General features: G+C 31.6%; 2 protein-coding genes across 2 annotated transcripts; both read left to right on the plus strand.

Annotated features, from left to right (window-relative positions):
* Positions 1-34: 34 nt before the first annotated feature.
* On the plus strand, positions 35-1034 carry LOC18100161 (uncharacterized; the record flags this gene model as incomplete). The annotated part of the gene is given in 3 exon segments (XM_024603013.1): positions 35-304; positions 588-644; positions 646-1034. Coding segments are annotated over 3 exon segments (537 nt in total), but the record flags the coding sequence as incomplete, so codon positions are not given.
* A 14260-nt stretch (positions 1035-15294) lies between these two features.
* LOC18100162 (auxin-induced protein 6B) lies at positions 15295-16059 on the plus strand. Its single transcript, XM_006381357.3, has one exon. It carries the CDS (start codon positions 15464-15466, stop codon positions 15848-15850), a length of 387 nt encoding a protein of 128 aa, XP_006381419.1. The 5' UTR covers positions 15295-15463; the 3' UTR covers positions 15851-16059.
* The last annotated feature ends 3300 nt before the right edge of the window (positions 16060-19359 follow it).

The raw sequence follows: 19359 nt of genomic DNA on the forward strand, positions 1-19359 counted from the left end.
AGTCCCGAATAGGGTCTTCAATAATATCTGACCGCAACTTTTCCATAAAAAATGGACCAAGATCAACAACAAATACAAAAATTATTACAATGTTAGAACTTTTCCTAGATACCCCATTCCCCATTCTCATAGCACTTGTTCTCTTCATTCTTTACTTTCGCTATGCTCTCGTTCTCTTCTTTCTTATCCTTCTCTTTGCTTTCTGTTCCCATCTCATTCTCATTCTCTTCGATCCCGTTTCTCGTCCATGACTATGGCCATTACTAATCATTCCTCACCTCCTCAATCACCCTCTACGAAAACGGTAATGAGAGATGATAAGAAAGAAGTGGGCTTTTTTGTGAGTTAGCTAATGGGATTTGATTCTTATTCATTTTTCAGTAGAGGATCTGTCTCTCTAAATTGACTAGCTCAATGCATAAATTAGAGGTTTTCTAGTAATGGGTTGAGAATGAATATTATGAGTTGAACGGAATAAAAATGCTACCTTCTTTGTGAATCCATGAGTGAATAATGGTTTTCTCTAAATTGACTGTTTGAATGTGGAAATTTGAGGTTTTTGAGTGATGGGTTTTCTGGATGTGCAGGTGAGGGTAATGATTAAAGGGAGGGTGCAGGGAGTGTTTTATAGGAACTGGACAGTTGGAGTATGCAACCCAATTGGGGTTAAAAGGTTGGTTGAGGAACAGAAGGGATGGTTCTGTGGAGGCTCTATTCTCTGGTGATTCTGATAATGTACAGGAAATGGAGCAGAGGTGCCGCCGTGGCCCACCTGATGCTATGGTTACTGGCTTCCAGGTTTTCCCTTCCACTGATGACCCCGGAACTGGATTTCAGCGCAAAGCAACAGTTTGATGGGTCTTAGCGAAAATTGCCAATAGAAGATTTCTGCTTCAGTTTGTATAGTTCATGCTCAACATAAATTACAGTTTTATATCCTGTTTAGAAATTTACACGATGCAGTTCTGAATTATCAATTGTCTTGTTGAATACACAATGAAATTTCAAGTTTATGATATATTAGTCTTTTAATATTCTGTTTCCATTGGATGCTCCTCTTCTTCTTGTTTTCTTTAATAAACATTTCATAAACCGTCTGAGGTGGGGGGAAACGATATGCTTGGTATATCACAGCACTTCAAACCTGAACCAGTGGTATTCTTAACAAAATCAGTTGCCAATGGAAATCATGTTCTTGCTAGTAGATACTTGTTCGCTGTTCGACTGTTTCATTGGTCACACTAAACCAGTTGAAACTATAAGGCTTTGATTGGTCTGTAGGTTTTATGTCTTGGAGAGGGTCCAGCTAAGACCAACGAGCATGCAGTTAAACTGGCAATAAGGTCCCTCTCCTCTCAAGAGTCTTGAGTTCGAGCCTCTCCCTTGTAAAAATAAATAAAAAACTATAACGTAGTTGATATTAGATCCCAGAGGGGTCACAAAAGTTTTCAACTCGATTTATAGGATACCTATGTAAATAGCACAATTGAGCACTACAACATAATGACAGATGGAGACTATATATTATATGCACACATTACCAGGTTACTTCAGGCTGGCACCGTATGAAACGCGGTTTCATGAAATCTCAATTTGTTTTTTGTTTAAATTTTTTTTTATTTTCAGATAATTTTAATATATTAACATCAAAAATAATTTTTAAAAAATTTATTTTAATATATTTCTTAATAAAAAAAACACTTCAAAATTCAAAATACAACCACTATCATATTCCTAAACACCCTTTTAATCTACTCGTTCATCATTCATTCATGATTTCCATAGGTTACCCAAGCTCTTTTTTTTTTTCCTGTTTAAATGTATATCTACATTTTCCTGTTACGCTGGGGTGTTTTAAACTGCTGAATGCATTAGCTGGAATCATTAACTAGGACAGCTGAATGTTAAGAGTTTGTATTTCAAATATGTAAACTTTTTCTGATTTTCGAGGGGTTTATCACCCCTCTTTTGGTTGGATCAATCTCACTATCTTATGCCTGCCGACCAAGGATAAGCCTAGGTGGTTAGCCAGCCGATAACTAGACAACAGATGTTGCTCAAGAGATGCTATAATATTTGTTCATGATGATTCCTTTTGCATAACTGCTCAAGATTTGTATCGTAGCCTTGGAGTTGTTTGGAGTACAAAGGATAGGTGTGAACTGGATACGTTTCTGTTTCCTTGTTTCTAGCCAATGCATTGTTCTCTCATTATCTTGTCGAGGCAAGATAGAGTGTAGATTTGGTTCCTCTATATAATGCGAGTACAGGCCAAGTGCAATATACTAGCAGAGAATCAAATTATACATCTTAATAAACTCCGCTAAAAATATATACCCATGTATATCATATATGTTTGGTTCTTCGCACTGAGAGCATTTGGTTAAAAATATCAACTCCTGGATCTTTCAAAGGAAACATTGGCATTTGATACTTTTCAACTCAATCGATTGCATATCCAGCTATTCTGATGAGCACATCATTTTGGTTTTTACCAATATTATAAACTCCTGGAACTTTACTTCCTTTTGTTTTGAAAACCACAGCTTTATAGCTCAGTTCCTTCCCATATCCCATGCCATTGGGCTTCAGCTGATATCATTAGGGTAATTCTGGCGAGTATGCTTGCATACCATTTGTTCTGTCCACATGCATAAGTTTCAACTCAGAAAGCCAGGTTTTCATGTCTTTGTTTGTTGTCACCTTTCATTTTATATTTGAACCTAACTCAATTTCAGGGATCCATTTTACTCTCTTATCACTGGTTTGAGCATGATAGTTTCTATACGGACAGTGCAGAAGTATGCTCATCACTTCATAATCTTGGACCTTCATGAAAAACATTTCTGGTTATTCATGCGAAGTGAATTATGTTTCCATTTTCAAGTGAGTTGAAGGTGTCACGGTTGTTATCTATGGTGAATATCATAGCCTGAAACTTATTATGCGCTGCCCAACAGTGTAAAAACATTCAAATGAGTGCGTAAATAAATAAAAAGAGGAAAATGTATCCTGAGCATTTCTCAACATGTCTTAGTAATTGGCCTGTGAGATCTCTATCATCTGTGTACAAATCTCTCTTGGCTGATTGCATGCAAGAAAATGTTTTGAAGCATGTAAACCTTCATCGTCAAAAATGGTTTGCACAGAAGGGGGTTGGTTGATGTTTAAACTTGCTAATAAGAAATTCACATCATGCCACCAGTTCTGTTGGTCCTCTCATCTCTGATGATTTGGGTCCATCATTCGAGGTGCCAGAGGATGTCGAGGAGGTAGATTTTGTGGGTGAAGTGATGCGGATCAAGAACTAAAAGAATTAAGCAGGAAAGAAAAAGTTTGTAGAGAAAGAAATTAAGGATTATCCAGTAAACAAATAAGCCTTTAGATAAAAAAAATTAAGAATTAAAAGAAAAAAAACCCATAAAAAAAAGAATGGAGATTGAAAAAATATGTAATTCTGCAAATTTTTTCAATTCATCAAAAACTTCCTAACATTTTAAAAGGTAAGATATAAATACTAATACCATAACTAGAACGAGCAATTGAGCTTATAGCCCACTAAATAAAATACCCAACAATCATTAAATTAAACTCAACAAATAAAATCTAATTAATAAATCTCAACTAAAAGTTCAAATAAATTAAACCAAAACATAAGCTAAAACCCAATTTCTCAATTAATGATTTGTACTACCTTCAATCGTCTATTATCATACGAGTGCAAACAACCAGGTTCGGTGTCCCTACCAATTCTTCCAGGGTTGGAAGAAATCGACCTTGTCGAGTATATGTCAAGGTAGCTCTGATAACGCTCCCAAAGATAAGGATCAAGCTACTGTAATATCTATATGATAATCCAAATATAGTCTTGCATTACAGTTATAAGCTTGGTTAATAGTGAAAGCATCTAAACTTGGTTAATAGTGAAAGCACCTATGAGCCTGATCTCTTTTCTAAAATCATCATTCATACCTTTGCAAAATCTACGCGAAGTCATGACTTTATTTTTCTTTATAGAACATCTCATTCTGTAATCATTAAATTATGCTATAAATTCATGGACAAATTTGTTCCATTGTCTAAGATTATTCCATTGATCTAAAAGCTTTTCTCTATAAGATTAAGGTAGGTGATTCTCCTGTAGTTTTTGTTTCATTTTAGTCCAATTAGTTATGGGAGGTGTACCTCTCCTCTCTAAACGATTCTCCACATCTCTAAAAAAAATTAGGCTTAACCAACGAACATCATCTTAACAAATATAACTCTTCTATTATCAAACATGTTGTGCCACTCAAAGAACTAATCCATGTCATAAATCCACATATAAAATATCCAAGGGTCATGACTCGCTCATCAAAGTTATCGTGTTTTGAGTAACCTAAATGATAGTAATATTGGTGGCGTTTAGGGTGAATTTTTCTACAATGGTTATTCTTGTGATATTTATTGGTCTTTGGGTGTCATATTTGAGAACTCTCTTGGGGTTCAATTCTTCTAAACATGTTGGTCATCTGGGTTGATAATTTTCCCTGAAATGGCTCTAAGAGTATCATTATGGGTCGAGTTGATGATAAGTGTAGACTTAAACTTGGACATGATGATTATGACACAAATGCATGCAACACTAATTTAGAAATAAAATTGAGACCACAAATGGTTCTTGCAAGTGAAATTACAATACAAAAGTAAAGCTTTTTTTTTTATTTTTTAATGTGGAGATTAATCAAGAGTAAAAAACGGTAAAAAAACTTTAAGCATGCAATGTTAAACCCTTAAGTATAAATAATTAATTAAATACAATGTCACATGCAAGACTCACAATTATCAAAGATGACAAAATGCAAGATATCAATGATGAAGAAGGTTGATAAGCAAAAATCAATACATAAAAGGGCATGATTTTTTTTAAAAAAATTTAGGCACAAAAAATAATATTAACAACAACTTTAAATGATTAAAAAAAACTTAACAAATCAAAAAATAAAGTAATTTACTGACTAAATTGCTTATTGGGAAGGTGTTGGAAGCTGCTGGTTCTGATATGGTGTTGTGCTGTGATGTGGCAGTTCGTTGGTGACATGGCAATTCACCGATGACATGGCAGTGTGCTATTGACATGTCTCTGACATGACATTGTACTGGTGACATGGTGTCCCGATTAATTTCCTTTTGCTGCTTTCACTTTTCCTTTTTTTTATGTTTATTTTTTCTGACTGTTCTTTTTTTTTGTTTTTTGTTTTGTTTTGTTTTTTTTCTTAATTTTTATTTTTTTTAATAGCAAGTAAAAACATAAAAATAAAAGCAAAAGCTACGGTGAATTAATATTATAATAATAACTAAAAGGGGTTAGTGTCCCTCTAACTGTTTAGCTAGATATAAATTACTGTGAATTGAAGCAGTATAATAATGAAATTGTCTTTAGCAAAAAAACTTGCTAGACATGCAATTAGGGGTAGGATTGTCTTTTTCATGGGATACATTTGCATTGAAAGAATGATTGGAGACAAAATAGTCCATTCAAGTTTTTTGGGCTACAATATAGATACTGATTTGCCTTTTAGGGAACAAAATTTTGACCTTTGGGTTGGGGGCTTCTTTTATCATTTCAAAAATAAAAAAAAATAGTGAAGATACAACCATGCTCCCGAGGGGGGAAAATATGCATGTGTTAAGGGGTTTCACCGTCTTTTCCTTTTATTGAAACAATTCAAATACGAAATTACCCTTGGATTTCAACAAAAACAATGCTTCATGTATGAGTGTTTTTGTCGTTTCTATATGGTTGCCAGACCCAAGTGCCTTGGATTTGACATGGTTTTCAGACCCATGTCACTTGGGTCTGACATGCTTGCCAGACCCATTCTTTGAGGTTTATTTTAGGCAATCCATTCATCTCATAGCCCGACCTAAACGATTCTAAGTAAAACTCTTACCTTTTTTTCTTTTACTTTTGAACTAAAAAAAAGGTAAATTTCTTGTCCAGAGCAAAGAATGAGGTGAAGGAAGTTTTAGGACATGATCTTTTTTCCTTTATTCTTTTTGGCTCCACAAAATAGACATTGATTTTTTTTAGGATAAATATTATATATACCACTAATAATTTTATATCTAAATTATTTTTATATCAATCCTACCATTAAGCTGTGCATTTGAGATTTACCATCGTCTTACTAGACCCAGGACGACTAGGTTGGCATGGTTGTTAGACCCATAACACTTGGGTTGGCATGGTTGCCAGATCCAATCGCGAGTCTGATATGGTTACTGGTGTGCGAGTCTGACATGAATACCAAACTCATATACCTGGTTCTGGAATGGTTGCAAAACTTAGGCACGCGGGTTTAATGTAGTCGTGAGTTTAATATGGTTATCAAACTCAAGATATCTAAACTCGATGGTTAGTCTACAGTAATGTGGATATGATACTTCTAACTACTATTATAATAACTATTTATATTATTTATTAATCAGCTGGCAGCAACACGTGGGCCGTTTGTCTAGTTACAAATAAAGAAATATAGATTTGCAATCCCATGTGGAGCTGCCGTGATTGACTTCTATGAGGGACTCCTGTGACTGGAGCATGACGTTGATCCAACGTCTGATTTGGCTGGTCTGTCTGCCAAGGCTCGTTGGACTACTGAGTTGGAGTTGCCGTGGTCTGAAGCTGGTAGTCGAGTTTGAGACTTTTGTCTTCCGTGTGGTTGATGACAGTGGTTGGCTGGTCGGGGCAGAGGCTGTGGTGGCGTGGACTGGTGCTTGGGGGAGCTGTGGTGTTCGGATTGGGTAGTGGACTGATCTGCTGTGACTGATGGGTGAGTAGTGGTGGCTGGTGGATGTGGACTGGGCTAGGAATTTGTTTGGGGAAAATATATTTAAGGGCATGTTTGGCTGAGTGTATTTTTTTTCCAGATCTGCCGCTGCCATCCCGGGAAAGAAAAGAACAAGTCTTTGCAAGCATGACCAGTTTTCTTTCTTTTTGTTTTTTGCAAGCATGACCAGTTTTCTTTGCAATCATGCTATTTAGAAAAGCAAAATTGATAATAAGATTTTTTTTAATAGTGTAATATGACCTTTTAATTTATGTGCTTTCCAATGAAAAAAAAAACTTTTAGAAGAGCCATTGTATTTTAATATATTTAATATATAACTATTTTAACAATATGATATGACTTAATTGATTTGATATGTTTAAAAATATATTCTTAATTAATTCAATATTAAAAGATAAAATTGTAAGAAAATAAAATTCAATTAAAAAAAACCTGATCAACTCAGGTGAACTCATTAAACCCATGACACAAGTCATAAAACTAAAATAATCTCATAAAAATCAAATAAAAAAAAATAGATTTAAAAAAAACCAAAAAAAAAATTAGTGAAAAAATATTATTATCATGAATAATATTTTAATATTTTTGCAAGATATTTAGGAATAGTATCTTGGAAGAGAAATGGTAAAATAGTATTTCGTTAGCACTATATATATATATATATATATATATATATATATATATATATATATATATATATATTATTTTGGCATTCCATTTCGAGGAAGATGCTCTTACCAGCACACACTGTTTGCCGACACATGATAAAGTTCTGTCTAAGTTCCTACATTATTTCAAACCATGATATACTACCCACTTTTCCTGTTCGCTTGTCAACTATGGACAGGAGAAAAGTGCGAAACTGATTAAGCAAGAAGAGCTTCCAGGTTGTTTCACTAACAGTTTTGTGCTTCAGGAATCTGGAACAATATTTGTAGTACTTGATGCTTATCAAATGCTGAAGAGAATTAGACCATTAGTCATAGAAGCCAAATTAGATACCGAGAGCTGCAGATGATGGAAAATGTATCAAAATCAATGGATCTAATGTAAGGGGAAAAAAAAACATTTTAAAACATTTCAGCAGTAATCGATGGATAATATCATGCAACAGAACTTTTTAAATGATTATTGTTTAAGTGGGCTTTGACGGAACCTAGCTTTATGCTAAATGTGATCCTAATCTAACCCTCATCACCTTAATTATGGTTTGATTTGGACAGTAATTGGAATTATGGTGGTCATTAGTGTTTTTGGCTTGTAAATAAATTAAAATAATATTTTTTATTTTTAAAAAGATAAAAATGCCTTTTGAAATGTGTCAATTGAATTAATGACAAGTGACCACTTTCTTTTTAATTCCATAGTCAAGCAAGATACACAGCACATTAAAATCAAGTTGATTAGCATGCGTGTGATTCGCCATATCCGTACCATGCTAGCTCATTTTGTTGCCGGAGTCGTAGCAATGCAGTACAATCTTGAAGGTACGTGTTCCCAGCAAACAGAGACGTTTAAAATAATGCGCAAATTGAATATTGTAATGGGTAGCTAAGATATCTTGCCAGCTCAGAAACAAGATCAGATTCTAAAACACATTAAATCAAATTCATGAGTGACACTTGTTCAGTGTAAAAGCATTTCTCATGAACTAGAAAAATCGTACCTGCATTTTCTAATTCATCTTCCAAAACTGTTTGTTTTCTCCTCAAGTATAGCTTTAGTTTTAATTATTTTACCTTTTAACAAGCTTTCCTAGAAGAAGAGACACTATCGAAACCACTCTAGCTTGAATACAGCAAACAATTTTGTGGTATCTTATGTAAACTTAATTTTCGTTTTGCTGGGGCTGCAAAACTAAGGATCAAGAAGAAGGAGGTATTAGTAAAAGGAAGGTAAAAGCAGATCCTTGCACAGAATACTGGTTCTTACAGGCATTCTACCTGCAAGAGAAATAGAGGGCAAGCCTGTCAAGACGAGTGATTTTATCCATTTGCATGGTTAAGGAGTGGCAAGTCTTGTCAATACTACACCTTGAATGTTAAATATCAAGGAAGCATCTAAATGTTGACATAAAGCAACCTAGACCGAACCCAGCACCAGCATGCTTCCATCACCCCCACCCTGAAATAAGACATATCCTCAGTAATCAAACGACAACCTAGATTGTCTTCTTTTTCAATCATTAGTAACTCGTCAAGTCTCATCCATTAGAATTATTTGTGATTATCCGAATTTTTTTTTGAAAAATGACACGGGTAGAATAAATTTTTAAGAAAACGATATTGTTTGAAAAAGTTTTGGGGAAATAACATAGTTTAATACAATCACTTTTCAAAATCATTTTTTTTTAAGACAACCGCTATTCATAATCGCGTTTCTAATATAAATCACGATTTAGAATCATGATTTTAATATAAATCACGATTTAAAATCACAAGTTTAATAAAAACCTCGATATTGAATAGCAGTTACATAATACAATTGCTTTTCAGAATCATGTTTTTTAAGACAACCGCTATTTAGAATCACGTTTCTAATATAAATCGTGATTCAGAATCATGATTTTAATATAAACTGCGATTTAGAATCACAAGTTTAATAAAAACCATGATCTTGAATAGCAGTTGCATAATACAATTGCGATTTTTAATCGCGGTTATGATGGGTATACAATCCCCCTTTTGTTCTCAATGGTCGTCGCTCAGAAGAAAAACTCTAAAAGCCAAAAACCTCATAACAAAACCAGCCTCCAATCGCCCAAAACAACCTCCAATCCTCCACTAAAACACCAGAATCATCTTTTCTTTGTCCCAACAAGTCTTTTAACTGTTTTTTTTTTGTTGCAAACCACTGGCTATTGATAGCCTCCCCACCGCTACAACCGGTGGAATCGCCACCTAGACATAAAAAAATTAAGGTAAAACAATTGCATTGTCTCTTAGTTTTATGGGTTACATTATTGAATTGATAAATTTTGAGTTTTGATTTATGACTATTTGTGTTGTGTTTGATAATTAGGTATTTGTTGATCTTGAGATAATGTTAGGTTTAGAGTGTTGCAATTATGTATTTTTAATATAATTGATGTTATTTATGGAATCGATGTTATTTATGGAATCAATTAGGTTTGAATTAGAGAAATTATGGTTTAAATTTATTATTGGGTTACTTGCCAAATTTAATAATATTTTTTGAATTGAGATAATTTTTTTTTAATTGATGCAAGTAGATAGACTTTTAATCAACTGGTGTTATTGATAAAGTTATGGTTAAAATCATAGCAACTAGAGTTTGCATTGAATTTTGGTAAAAATCATCATAATTGAGGATTTTGTTCAATTAAGATCATTTAGTTTTTAAATGATGCAATTAGATATATTTTCATTTATATCATTAAGGTCAAGTAATATCAATTAGGGTTTGCATTGAATTATGAGATAATTTTTTTTTTGATGAAATGTGTATTCTTATTTTACAGAATATGTCTTCAAACTTTTTTTATGTTGGTCATTATGGTTGATATTGGTAAATGATGAAAAATAATTGCATTATTGATGTTTCAATAGGTTGTTTGGAATCCTTATTTAGAAGATGACACATTAGTTGCTTCTGTTATATGCACATTGGTCATAGATTTATGGACAACAATTGCCCACCTCAGATTTTTTATCTTGTTGAGATGCATTGCTCAAATCGTGTAACAACATTTTAGATTTAAGCAACACATCTTGTCTGACATAGATACAAGCGATCAATTGCATTTCATTAGTTGTTCAGGTAGACACGCTGATTATAATTGGATGATTCACCATCTCTAGTATATATTGACATGGGATGCATAATTTTTTTTTATTTTTAGAGAGATGCATCCTTAATTTTTAAGGAGGAATACATGAACTGGTATCTGAGTATAACATGTCGATCCATTGGACAAAACCCTGTGCAGGTTTCTTTATGCAAGGAGATGGAGCATGAGCCATATGCATGTCAGATTCAAAATGTTATAACTATATGTTACTTTTTATAGGCTTAGACAAAACCATTGTATTTTTTATGAATTAATAATTTCTATTTAATTAATATTAAGTTGGAAAGTTTTTACGTAATTGTCAACGTGCTACAACTAATCTCGATGATTATAGACTTGCTCGTTATTATATACACATCTTTTTGGCTCGAGACATGTCGTACTATATTTGACATGTTAAGAGAGACAATGAGCCTAAATGAAGTTGTCTACGAGGACAAGGCTACATAGACAAGTGGAAGTCGTGCTATTCATGAAATTATCCCCTCTACTTGTCATCGCAGAAGACATGAATAGATTTAAATGTATTATTATGTTGTGTTATTTTTTTAGTTATGATTTATTTTAATTATTAATACTTTTGTAATATTGTTTTAGCTAATTATCATGTTGGTTTTAATGTTGTCTTACATATTATGCATTTTCATACTTATTTTAGATAAGCATGATTTAAAATCATTAATTAACATGTAAACATGTCATAAATAGGTTGTTTAAATTTTCAAATCATCCATTTACAAGTTAAAAAATGCACATTGTTATGTTTTATTATTGTCATTATCAATTATCTTTATAATTAATAAATGAAAATAGTGTTTAAAAATAACACACATTAATTTGGAATTATAATTAATAAATAAAAATGATGTTAAAATATCACACCCTTAATTATAGGTTTGAGGTTTGGTAATTTATGGTTTTGGTTGGATTTCGGTTGTGGTGGTTTAGGCTTTGATAACACAACTACTATTCAAATTAGATTCTGTGTATTGAAGAACTGCTATTGTCATTAGCGATTATTTAATACAGACACAAATGTAACCTTTTGCTTTATTAATAAAACTGCAATTCTTATTAGCGGTTGAAAGAAAATGTGTTATTCCCCTAATACTTTTTTTTTTTTAATCTTGTGCTATATCATGAAATCTTTTACCAAACTGTGTTAGTTTGGTAAAAAGACCTTGATTACCGTTACCCAATATTGTTCCTAACCATCTGTTCCCTTATGGATAAATGTGAAATGTGTAAGTTAAATTTTGTAGATACATATATTAGACTAGTGAGCAATGATATTTAATTTATCATAACAAAACATGCTAAACATAAGAAAGTTTTCAAGGAAAGCCTGGAGTTCATACAAATTTAAATCTATAAGCATGCAAAAGCATAACTAATGACAAACATGCTTTCAACACAAAAATAATAATAGAATACTAGTATGCATACTAAGCATATATTCAAATTTGCAATTAATATAAAGTAAAAAACCTAGCATGTATATTAATAATAGAATTAACAATGCTTAAATTAAAACAAGAAGTGTGTTGGCTTGTTGAAGCACTTTAAAGTAATGAATCTTTTGCTATTGTCAATGATGAATCTTTTATCCTTAAAGTTTTATTACTCTTCATTTGTGTAAACTAGGATGTTTGCAATATATTTCTCAAGATTCCAACATCACCACCTTGATTTAGATGCACTTTTAAAAAAGGTTTCTGAACAAAAAATTATGTAACTCAAATATTTCTCAATAAGATGAACCTAAGTTCTAGATTTTAGAGGAAAATCAAGGCATAAAAAGGGGAATAAAAAACACTATAAATGAGGTGAGGAATAATGTTTAATATCTGAAAAATTCAAGATAAAAACTCTTCATTCACTGTCATTTTTATAGTGAATTTTGAAAGTTAAAAGGTTGTAAAATTAATAAGAATTAATTCCCATCATTATCAACATTTAATTAGTCACCATAAATCAAGAATTAAATATAGAAAAATCAATGGATCTTTGAGTAGAAAAATCAAGAATTTTTTTAGATTAATTTCTCATTCATCTATTATTTATTTAATAAAAACAAATTTCCAACAAAATATTATTGTATCAGTGAATTTTATATAGTCATTAATGCAATATACACACACCCTACTATAACAATACCAAATAAGGCACATTTCTATGCATTGGACTACTTTCAAGATATTAAATAGATCATGCTAACCGACATTATAGAAACTATCCCAACTAAAGTAATTCTCAAAGTAAATGCTTATGAACTAATTGTTATCGACTCCCTGTTAATTGAACACGAAGTTGACAAAGGAATATCACAAAGCCTCAAAAATTCTATTTCACATATATAAGATCGATTGAACGTAACATAATGTAATAATCTAATGTTCAATTTAGTCAGCTTCTCATCCATTTATCAATTGCTAGATATATAAGGGCATAAATTAAAAAGAAAGCTAAATGGCATGGGGTTTTTACTGTAGCTCTAGAAACATATTATTGTGAATTGCGATAATGAAATTACCCTTTTACCCTTTAATGGCTTAAATTTAAGCCTTTGATTTAGGAGTATTTAGATTTTTTCATCTGTTTAGTGGTCATTAGAAGATTGTTAGGAGGTGTATGCGTCTTTTCTAATTTTTTATTACAGCAAAACTACTCTTTTACCCCTAAAGTCAATAAAATTTAGAACTGTTGACCAAGGGTTTTCTTGGCTTTTCACAATATTTATAACAGTAAAAATACTTTTTCGCCCCTAAAATAAAAAAAATTATTTAATAAAAAAATTTAGAACTGTTGACCAAGGGTTTTCTTGGCTGCTGGACAAGGGTATTTTAGGTTTTTCCAATTTTTATGTACAATAAAATAACATTTTTAGCCTCAGAAAAGACAAAAAAAAGCTTTGCTTTTGGGGGTATTTTGGTATTTTTACATGGATATTTTGTGTAATTAAGAGGACCATGGGGATGTTTTAGTATTTTTCATAATTTATTTTTTATTTTTTAATCGAAAAGCTCCTAGCGTGTGTTCCACATGCCCCAATAAGTGGGTGGCGCCCGCGCCATTAAGGAGGGGCATATGACGCTTCACGATGGCCAAATCTGGTCATCCGCCATCTAACTAAATGCGTAGCTATGCCCTCTTCGACATGGTGTGACGTATGTAGATAAATAATAGTTGGATTGTCGCCCGTGATTGATTATTTATATTTTTTTTTATTCTTTTCTCTCTCCTCACAACTAAAGTACACAATTATCCTCTTTGTTTATTGCTTGTCAAATCAGACATGTTTGTCATACCCAAGTAAGTGGAGTCTGTCATGATTGCGAGACTCAAATACCTTGGGTTTATCATGATTGCGAGACCCAAGGCTTTTAGGTCTGGCATGCTTGTTTATATATGCAACCTTGCATTATTTTGTTTTAATTATTGCTCTATAAATTTTATGTGTTATGTGCAACCTTGTATTATTTTTTCATAATTATTGTTCAATAAATTTTATGTGTGTGTTGGTTTCTATTACAAATTGTATGTGTTTTTCTATTACAAATTTATTTTGATAGAGGAGTTTATTAAACATGACCAGGTAAATTACCCGTGTTGCGATGTTAGATATCTTGATCTTTATTTTTTGCTTGGTTTTTTCAATTTTATTTTTGTTTATTGTTGATGATTTTTTTTCATTACTTTACACAATGTTTATTGGGTTGTTTAATTAGATGCATGTATAAGTTTTTCGATTTACATGTAGGAGTTTTTATGATATATATATCTATGTGTGTGTGAAGAATCTGGTGGATGAAACTATTTGGCCAATGCTTGCCCAAGAAAGCTTAAAGGTTTTAGGTGCTCTTAGGTTTTCTCTTGGGAGAAAAATTCACCTTCTAAGACAAGTGTTTGAGGTATGTACCATATTCATTTTATATATTGGGTCCAAATACATAAATGAATACATAAAATATTTTTGTAGACACTTAACTAAGTTATTCATGTTCTTGCAGTAACAAGGAGTTGATAAGTATTTGTTACTCTTTACTTTCTAATAGTTGTTGGGACTTTACTTCTCACTTAAAACTTGGGCTTCCATACCCTTTTTGCTCATCATGCCATTGCTCAAACAATGCTTATGTTAGATTAATGTTCCTTTACATTTTACAATTTGATTTTTATATAAAATTTCAAATAGTTTAAACAAGTTTTTTACATGCTGCTTATATGTTGCTTGAAAGCCAAATATATATACTAACTCTTGATTGCATGTTTAGAAAGTTTTTTTTTTTTATTGTCACACAATTAAAAGCAACGCCCAGACAACCTATATCTAGTTAATTATAATCAGTGTGCTCTCACGAAAGTAAATTGTCCACTTCTAGCTTACAAGGTTATGCCTGTTTTGATTTGAGATTAAACCTGTTTGTTAAAATTTAAATTTTTTATTTTAAATTAGTTTTTTTAATATCTTTTTTATCAATTTGATGTGTGTAGCTCTACCTACTCTAAAACACCATGAAAAAAGACGCGATACTAAGAAAACTACAGTATAAACCGTGTTTCAAGACCCCACAAGTTACAGAGAGCTTGGGAACAATCAAATGCTGCATTAATTTAAATGTTAAAGGATTGAGTACATATGGTCCCGTTCTGTCCTTCAGAAAATTCAGCTAATCTTCCAATTTCCTTGCCCTAGACCACCTAGCTAGCATATATTTCCTCCTAGCTAGCCTAGATTCTCCATATTCAAGAAAATTGAGAGAACAAAAAATATCGGTTCTACGCCAAGTCTCCACCACTCTTTGAGAAATCCATAACCATGAAAAACATGGAAGAAAGCCTTAAAAGAGCAATGATGCTGAAGCTTTTCATAAGAAAGCTGAAGCGGGTTCTCTTACTCTCAGCTTCTAGAGGAGCCAATGTGCGTGAAACCGGGTTTGATGAAGTGATGGAAGCTGCAAAAATAGTTCCAGTTGATGTAAAGAAGGGACATTTTGCAGTAACTGCGATCAAGGGTGAAGAACCCAAAAGGTTTGTTGTGAAGTTGGATTGCCTCTCTAATCCAGATTTCTTGAGCTTACTAGAGCAGGCTAAAGAGGAATATGGATTTCAACAGGAGGGAGTTCTTGCAGTCCCTTGTCGACCAGAAGAATTACAGATGATTCTAGAAAAAAGGAGAAGGAGAAGGGCAAGCACCGAATGGTAGAGTATATGTTGCTTGTAATGCTACCACCAAATTAATTTGCTCTTGAGGAAGAAATTATATGGCTTTAATTTTCAATTTAAGATTCTCCAACACAGTTGTTCTTGCTGTACAGAGTAGAGACAGCACTGTCGATTCTTTTTACTGTACATTCGTTTATTATGTTAGAATGTTGTTCTCCTTGATCTGCCTTCTACGTAAGCATATAAACCCATATGAATCATCATGTACAAAAGAAATCAACTTACAAATTTGTTCATAAAATATGAATTTTAAGATTTCTTAATTAGTCTTAAAACAATTTATTATTTGTCCTTTAGTGTTTACAATGTGATTGCCACATATTATTTCTCGGATCTACAAAATCTCTTATTCTAGATATCACAAATAATAATAAACAATAAACCAAATTTATAAAGGTAACTTTCTCATACAATTATAAGAAGGAACATAAGATTTCACAAAAGAAAAATAAAAGAATAGAGTTGTTCTACATATTTTTTGGAATTGTTTATTTATATAGACAATTCTGTAATTAATCTAATATTTTTTATTTAAAAATAAAATTTTATTTTATTTTAAAAGATATTTTTTCTAGTGAAAGCTATTAGATTTACTCGGCTAAGTAGACATGTGAAAGAGAGAGAGATAAAATCAAATAGTAAGGGGTAAAATTAAAAAATAAAACAATTCAAAGTAAATAAAAAGCAATCAAAAGAATGAAAACTACACTTGAAATAAAAACAAATAGGAATACTTTTTTATTTTAGGTAGACTAGCGTGAATCCCAAGAAAAGAGAGGGGAGAAAAAATTACATTCACTACCAGATTTAACAATTTTACCAACGGTAAATTCTGTCGATGTTTACACTAATATTCTGTCGATAATTATTTTACCGACAGATTTACGAATGGAAACTATCTGTAAAAAAACCTCGTCAATAATTTCTGATATGTTAGTAAGTTTGTCGTTAATAAAAAAAATTACCGATGGCTTTACATATGGACAATACATGCCAAAAAAATTTTACCCGCTTCACTCCGTTGGTAATTCTATCAGTGAGTTACAGTGGTATTTGCAGTAATTCTTCCAACTCTCTGGCATACATTGATGGAATAATTTCGTCGGTGATTTAACAGTTGTAGTGATATTTGCAGTAATTCTTTTTCAACTCTTTGGAATATACCAACAAAATAAGTTTGTCAATAACCCCGTCAATAATAATTTAAAAATATTTTTTTAAAAAAAATCTATTGAACATAAATAGAAAATAATTTTAAAAAATTAAATTTGTATAAAATTCAAGTATTTAAAAATCAATTATCTTAATATAAAAACCAAATATTTATTATAAATTTATACATTGAAATACAATGAAACTAGAACAAAGGCATCATTGGAGGAGGAGGAGGTTGGTCGCTTTTGCACTCCTTGATCTAACAAGGCTGTAAACTCTGGAGATTAAGTGCTCGAGATCGATTGCGAGCACCCAATGGTTGAAGCACTATGGGTTGTCCGTAAGTTTTCAGTCGTAGTTTTAGAGAGTCCGTACACCTGACTTTTATCGGGTCCACCGGACGATCCTGCCTCCAAACCACAAATACAAATTGAAATCCAGGTGGGTTGAAAGATTCTCCTCGTATCTCTCCTTTAACCAGTTGTTATAGGTCTCCTAGAAATAAAAAAATGAAATAATCAAATTCAAGAAAATAATAACTTAAGAAAAAAATGGTTGAAAACCAACACCACAAAGTGTTGAGCTCGGCTGTTGACGAATTGTTGCACCCTTTTTTGGCGGTCATCACTCCACAAGTGCATTTTCACAAAAAACTCTATTAGGCTTGGCTCACATCTAAGAGTTGTAGCCTGTAAGATAAAAATATTGTTAGGTAAAAATATTTATAAATAACAAAAAATTAAAAAATAGATGTGATTAAAATAAATCTTACCATCCACTTTGCATGCAAAATGAATGGATTAGAGCTGTCGGTGTACGTGGTAATGGAAACGTGAATTTGCTGGCTCCGGTTCCCCGCACCAAACTATGATCATCATGTGAAATGCTTAAACGTCATGTGCTAAATGTATTCCACTCATATATTCTCAGGGATGTGTGGCAGCTTGAAATCTTCCCGAACCACCACGTCATTTCAGCCTAGTAGAGCGCTTTCTTTGGCATATATTTTAGATTTCTTTTGCATCTTGTACCAAAAATCACGCAACCTCTGTGGTACAAACATATTATCAATGAGTAAATGAAAAATGAAATTTTAATATTTGGAATTAAAAAAAATTATCCTAATTTCGATGATGTTACCTAGTTGCAGCGTGATTCTTCCAAACCCTCATCGCAATGTTACCTAGTTAATACTAACCTTAAATCTTGTAAACTATGCATCGACTTGCGGTTTCCATTCAGAATGTTTAGAAACCTAGCTCCATTGAAACAATGGAATTTCCATCAACAATTTAAATATCGATGTTATTATTTGGGTAGCCTCAATGTTTGTAAACCTGGAAACAGATAAATTTAATGAAATATTATTTGTTCATAAATTGTTAAACATAAACCAACTCAAAGCAAAACAAACTTACCTGTTTTGTTTTTAATATTATCGATATTTTTCAAATGAGAAAAAACATAAGTTGAGCAATATCAAAAAATACCCTAAAAACTTTTAACCAATGATTCAATTTAACAAATTGATATATTTTGGTGTACTTAAATTATTTTAAAATTTTAATACTTTATGTTTTTTTTTTCTAGTCTTTTTAGAGTTTTGATAGTCAAGATAAAATACCAACATAGTATTATATGGTTTAGAAATGATTTAAGTAGATTATTTTTAAGTTATTTAAAATTTTATGTGGTGTGTAAATAAAATATAATAAAATAGGGATTATCCTATATTTTAGAATTTATTATAAAAATTAGCCTATTTCTTAAGAATTAATAATTTTCATTTTAAAAATCTTATCCATAGTGGTCTTTTCCTTAATATGAGGTGAGATTGAATTTACTTACTGGTATTATTAGTATAATATAATCATATAATAATTAATCAAAAGTTTTTTACTTTTGACATATGAACTAGTTTCTTGGCACATGCTTCACATTGTATTATTTAGCTAATTTATTATATCTTTTCTAATTCCTAATAGATTGTACAGAGTTATTTATAAATAAATATATTTAAATACTTATTAAATAAAATATTTTATTTTGAAATAATTTTATATAAGTTTACATAATAATAATTAAATCATTTTTTTAATTTTTGAAACCATATAAAACAATTTTTAGGTGGACTTAACTAATTATTGGAAACATAAATTATCTATTTAGATGTATAACTCTTAAAAATAATAATTTCTAAAAAATATTCACTTAAAATAATATAAGAAAATATCTTTAATAATATGAGATTAATTCTCATGTAAATTAATTATTTTTATATTTTAATACTTTATTTGTTTTATAGGTTTGTTTTTAAGATATTTTAGGAGTTTT

Source organism: Populus trichocarpa, chromosome 6 (assembly GCF_000002775.5).
Source record: "Populus trichocarpa isolate Nisqually-1 chromosome 6, P.trichocarpa_v4.1, whole genome shotgun sequence".
NCBI classification, from domain to species: Eukaryota; Viridiplantae; Streptophyta; class Magnoliopsida; order Malpighiales; family Salicaceae; genus Populus; species Populus trichocarpa.

What these genes read in the sequence shown, in the direction of transcription:
- LOC18100162 (XM_006381357.3), top strand. Translation starts at nt 15,464, where the DNA reads ATGAAAAACATGGAAGAAAGCCTTAAAAGAGCAATGATGCTGAAGCTT.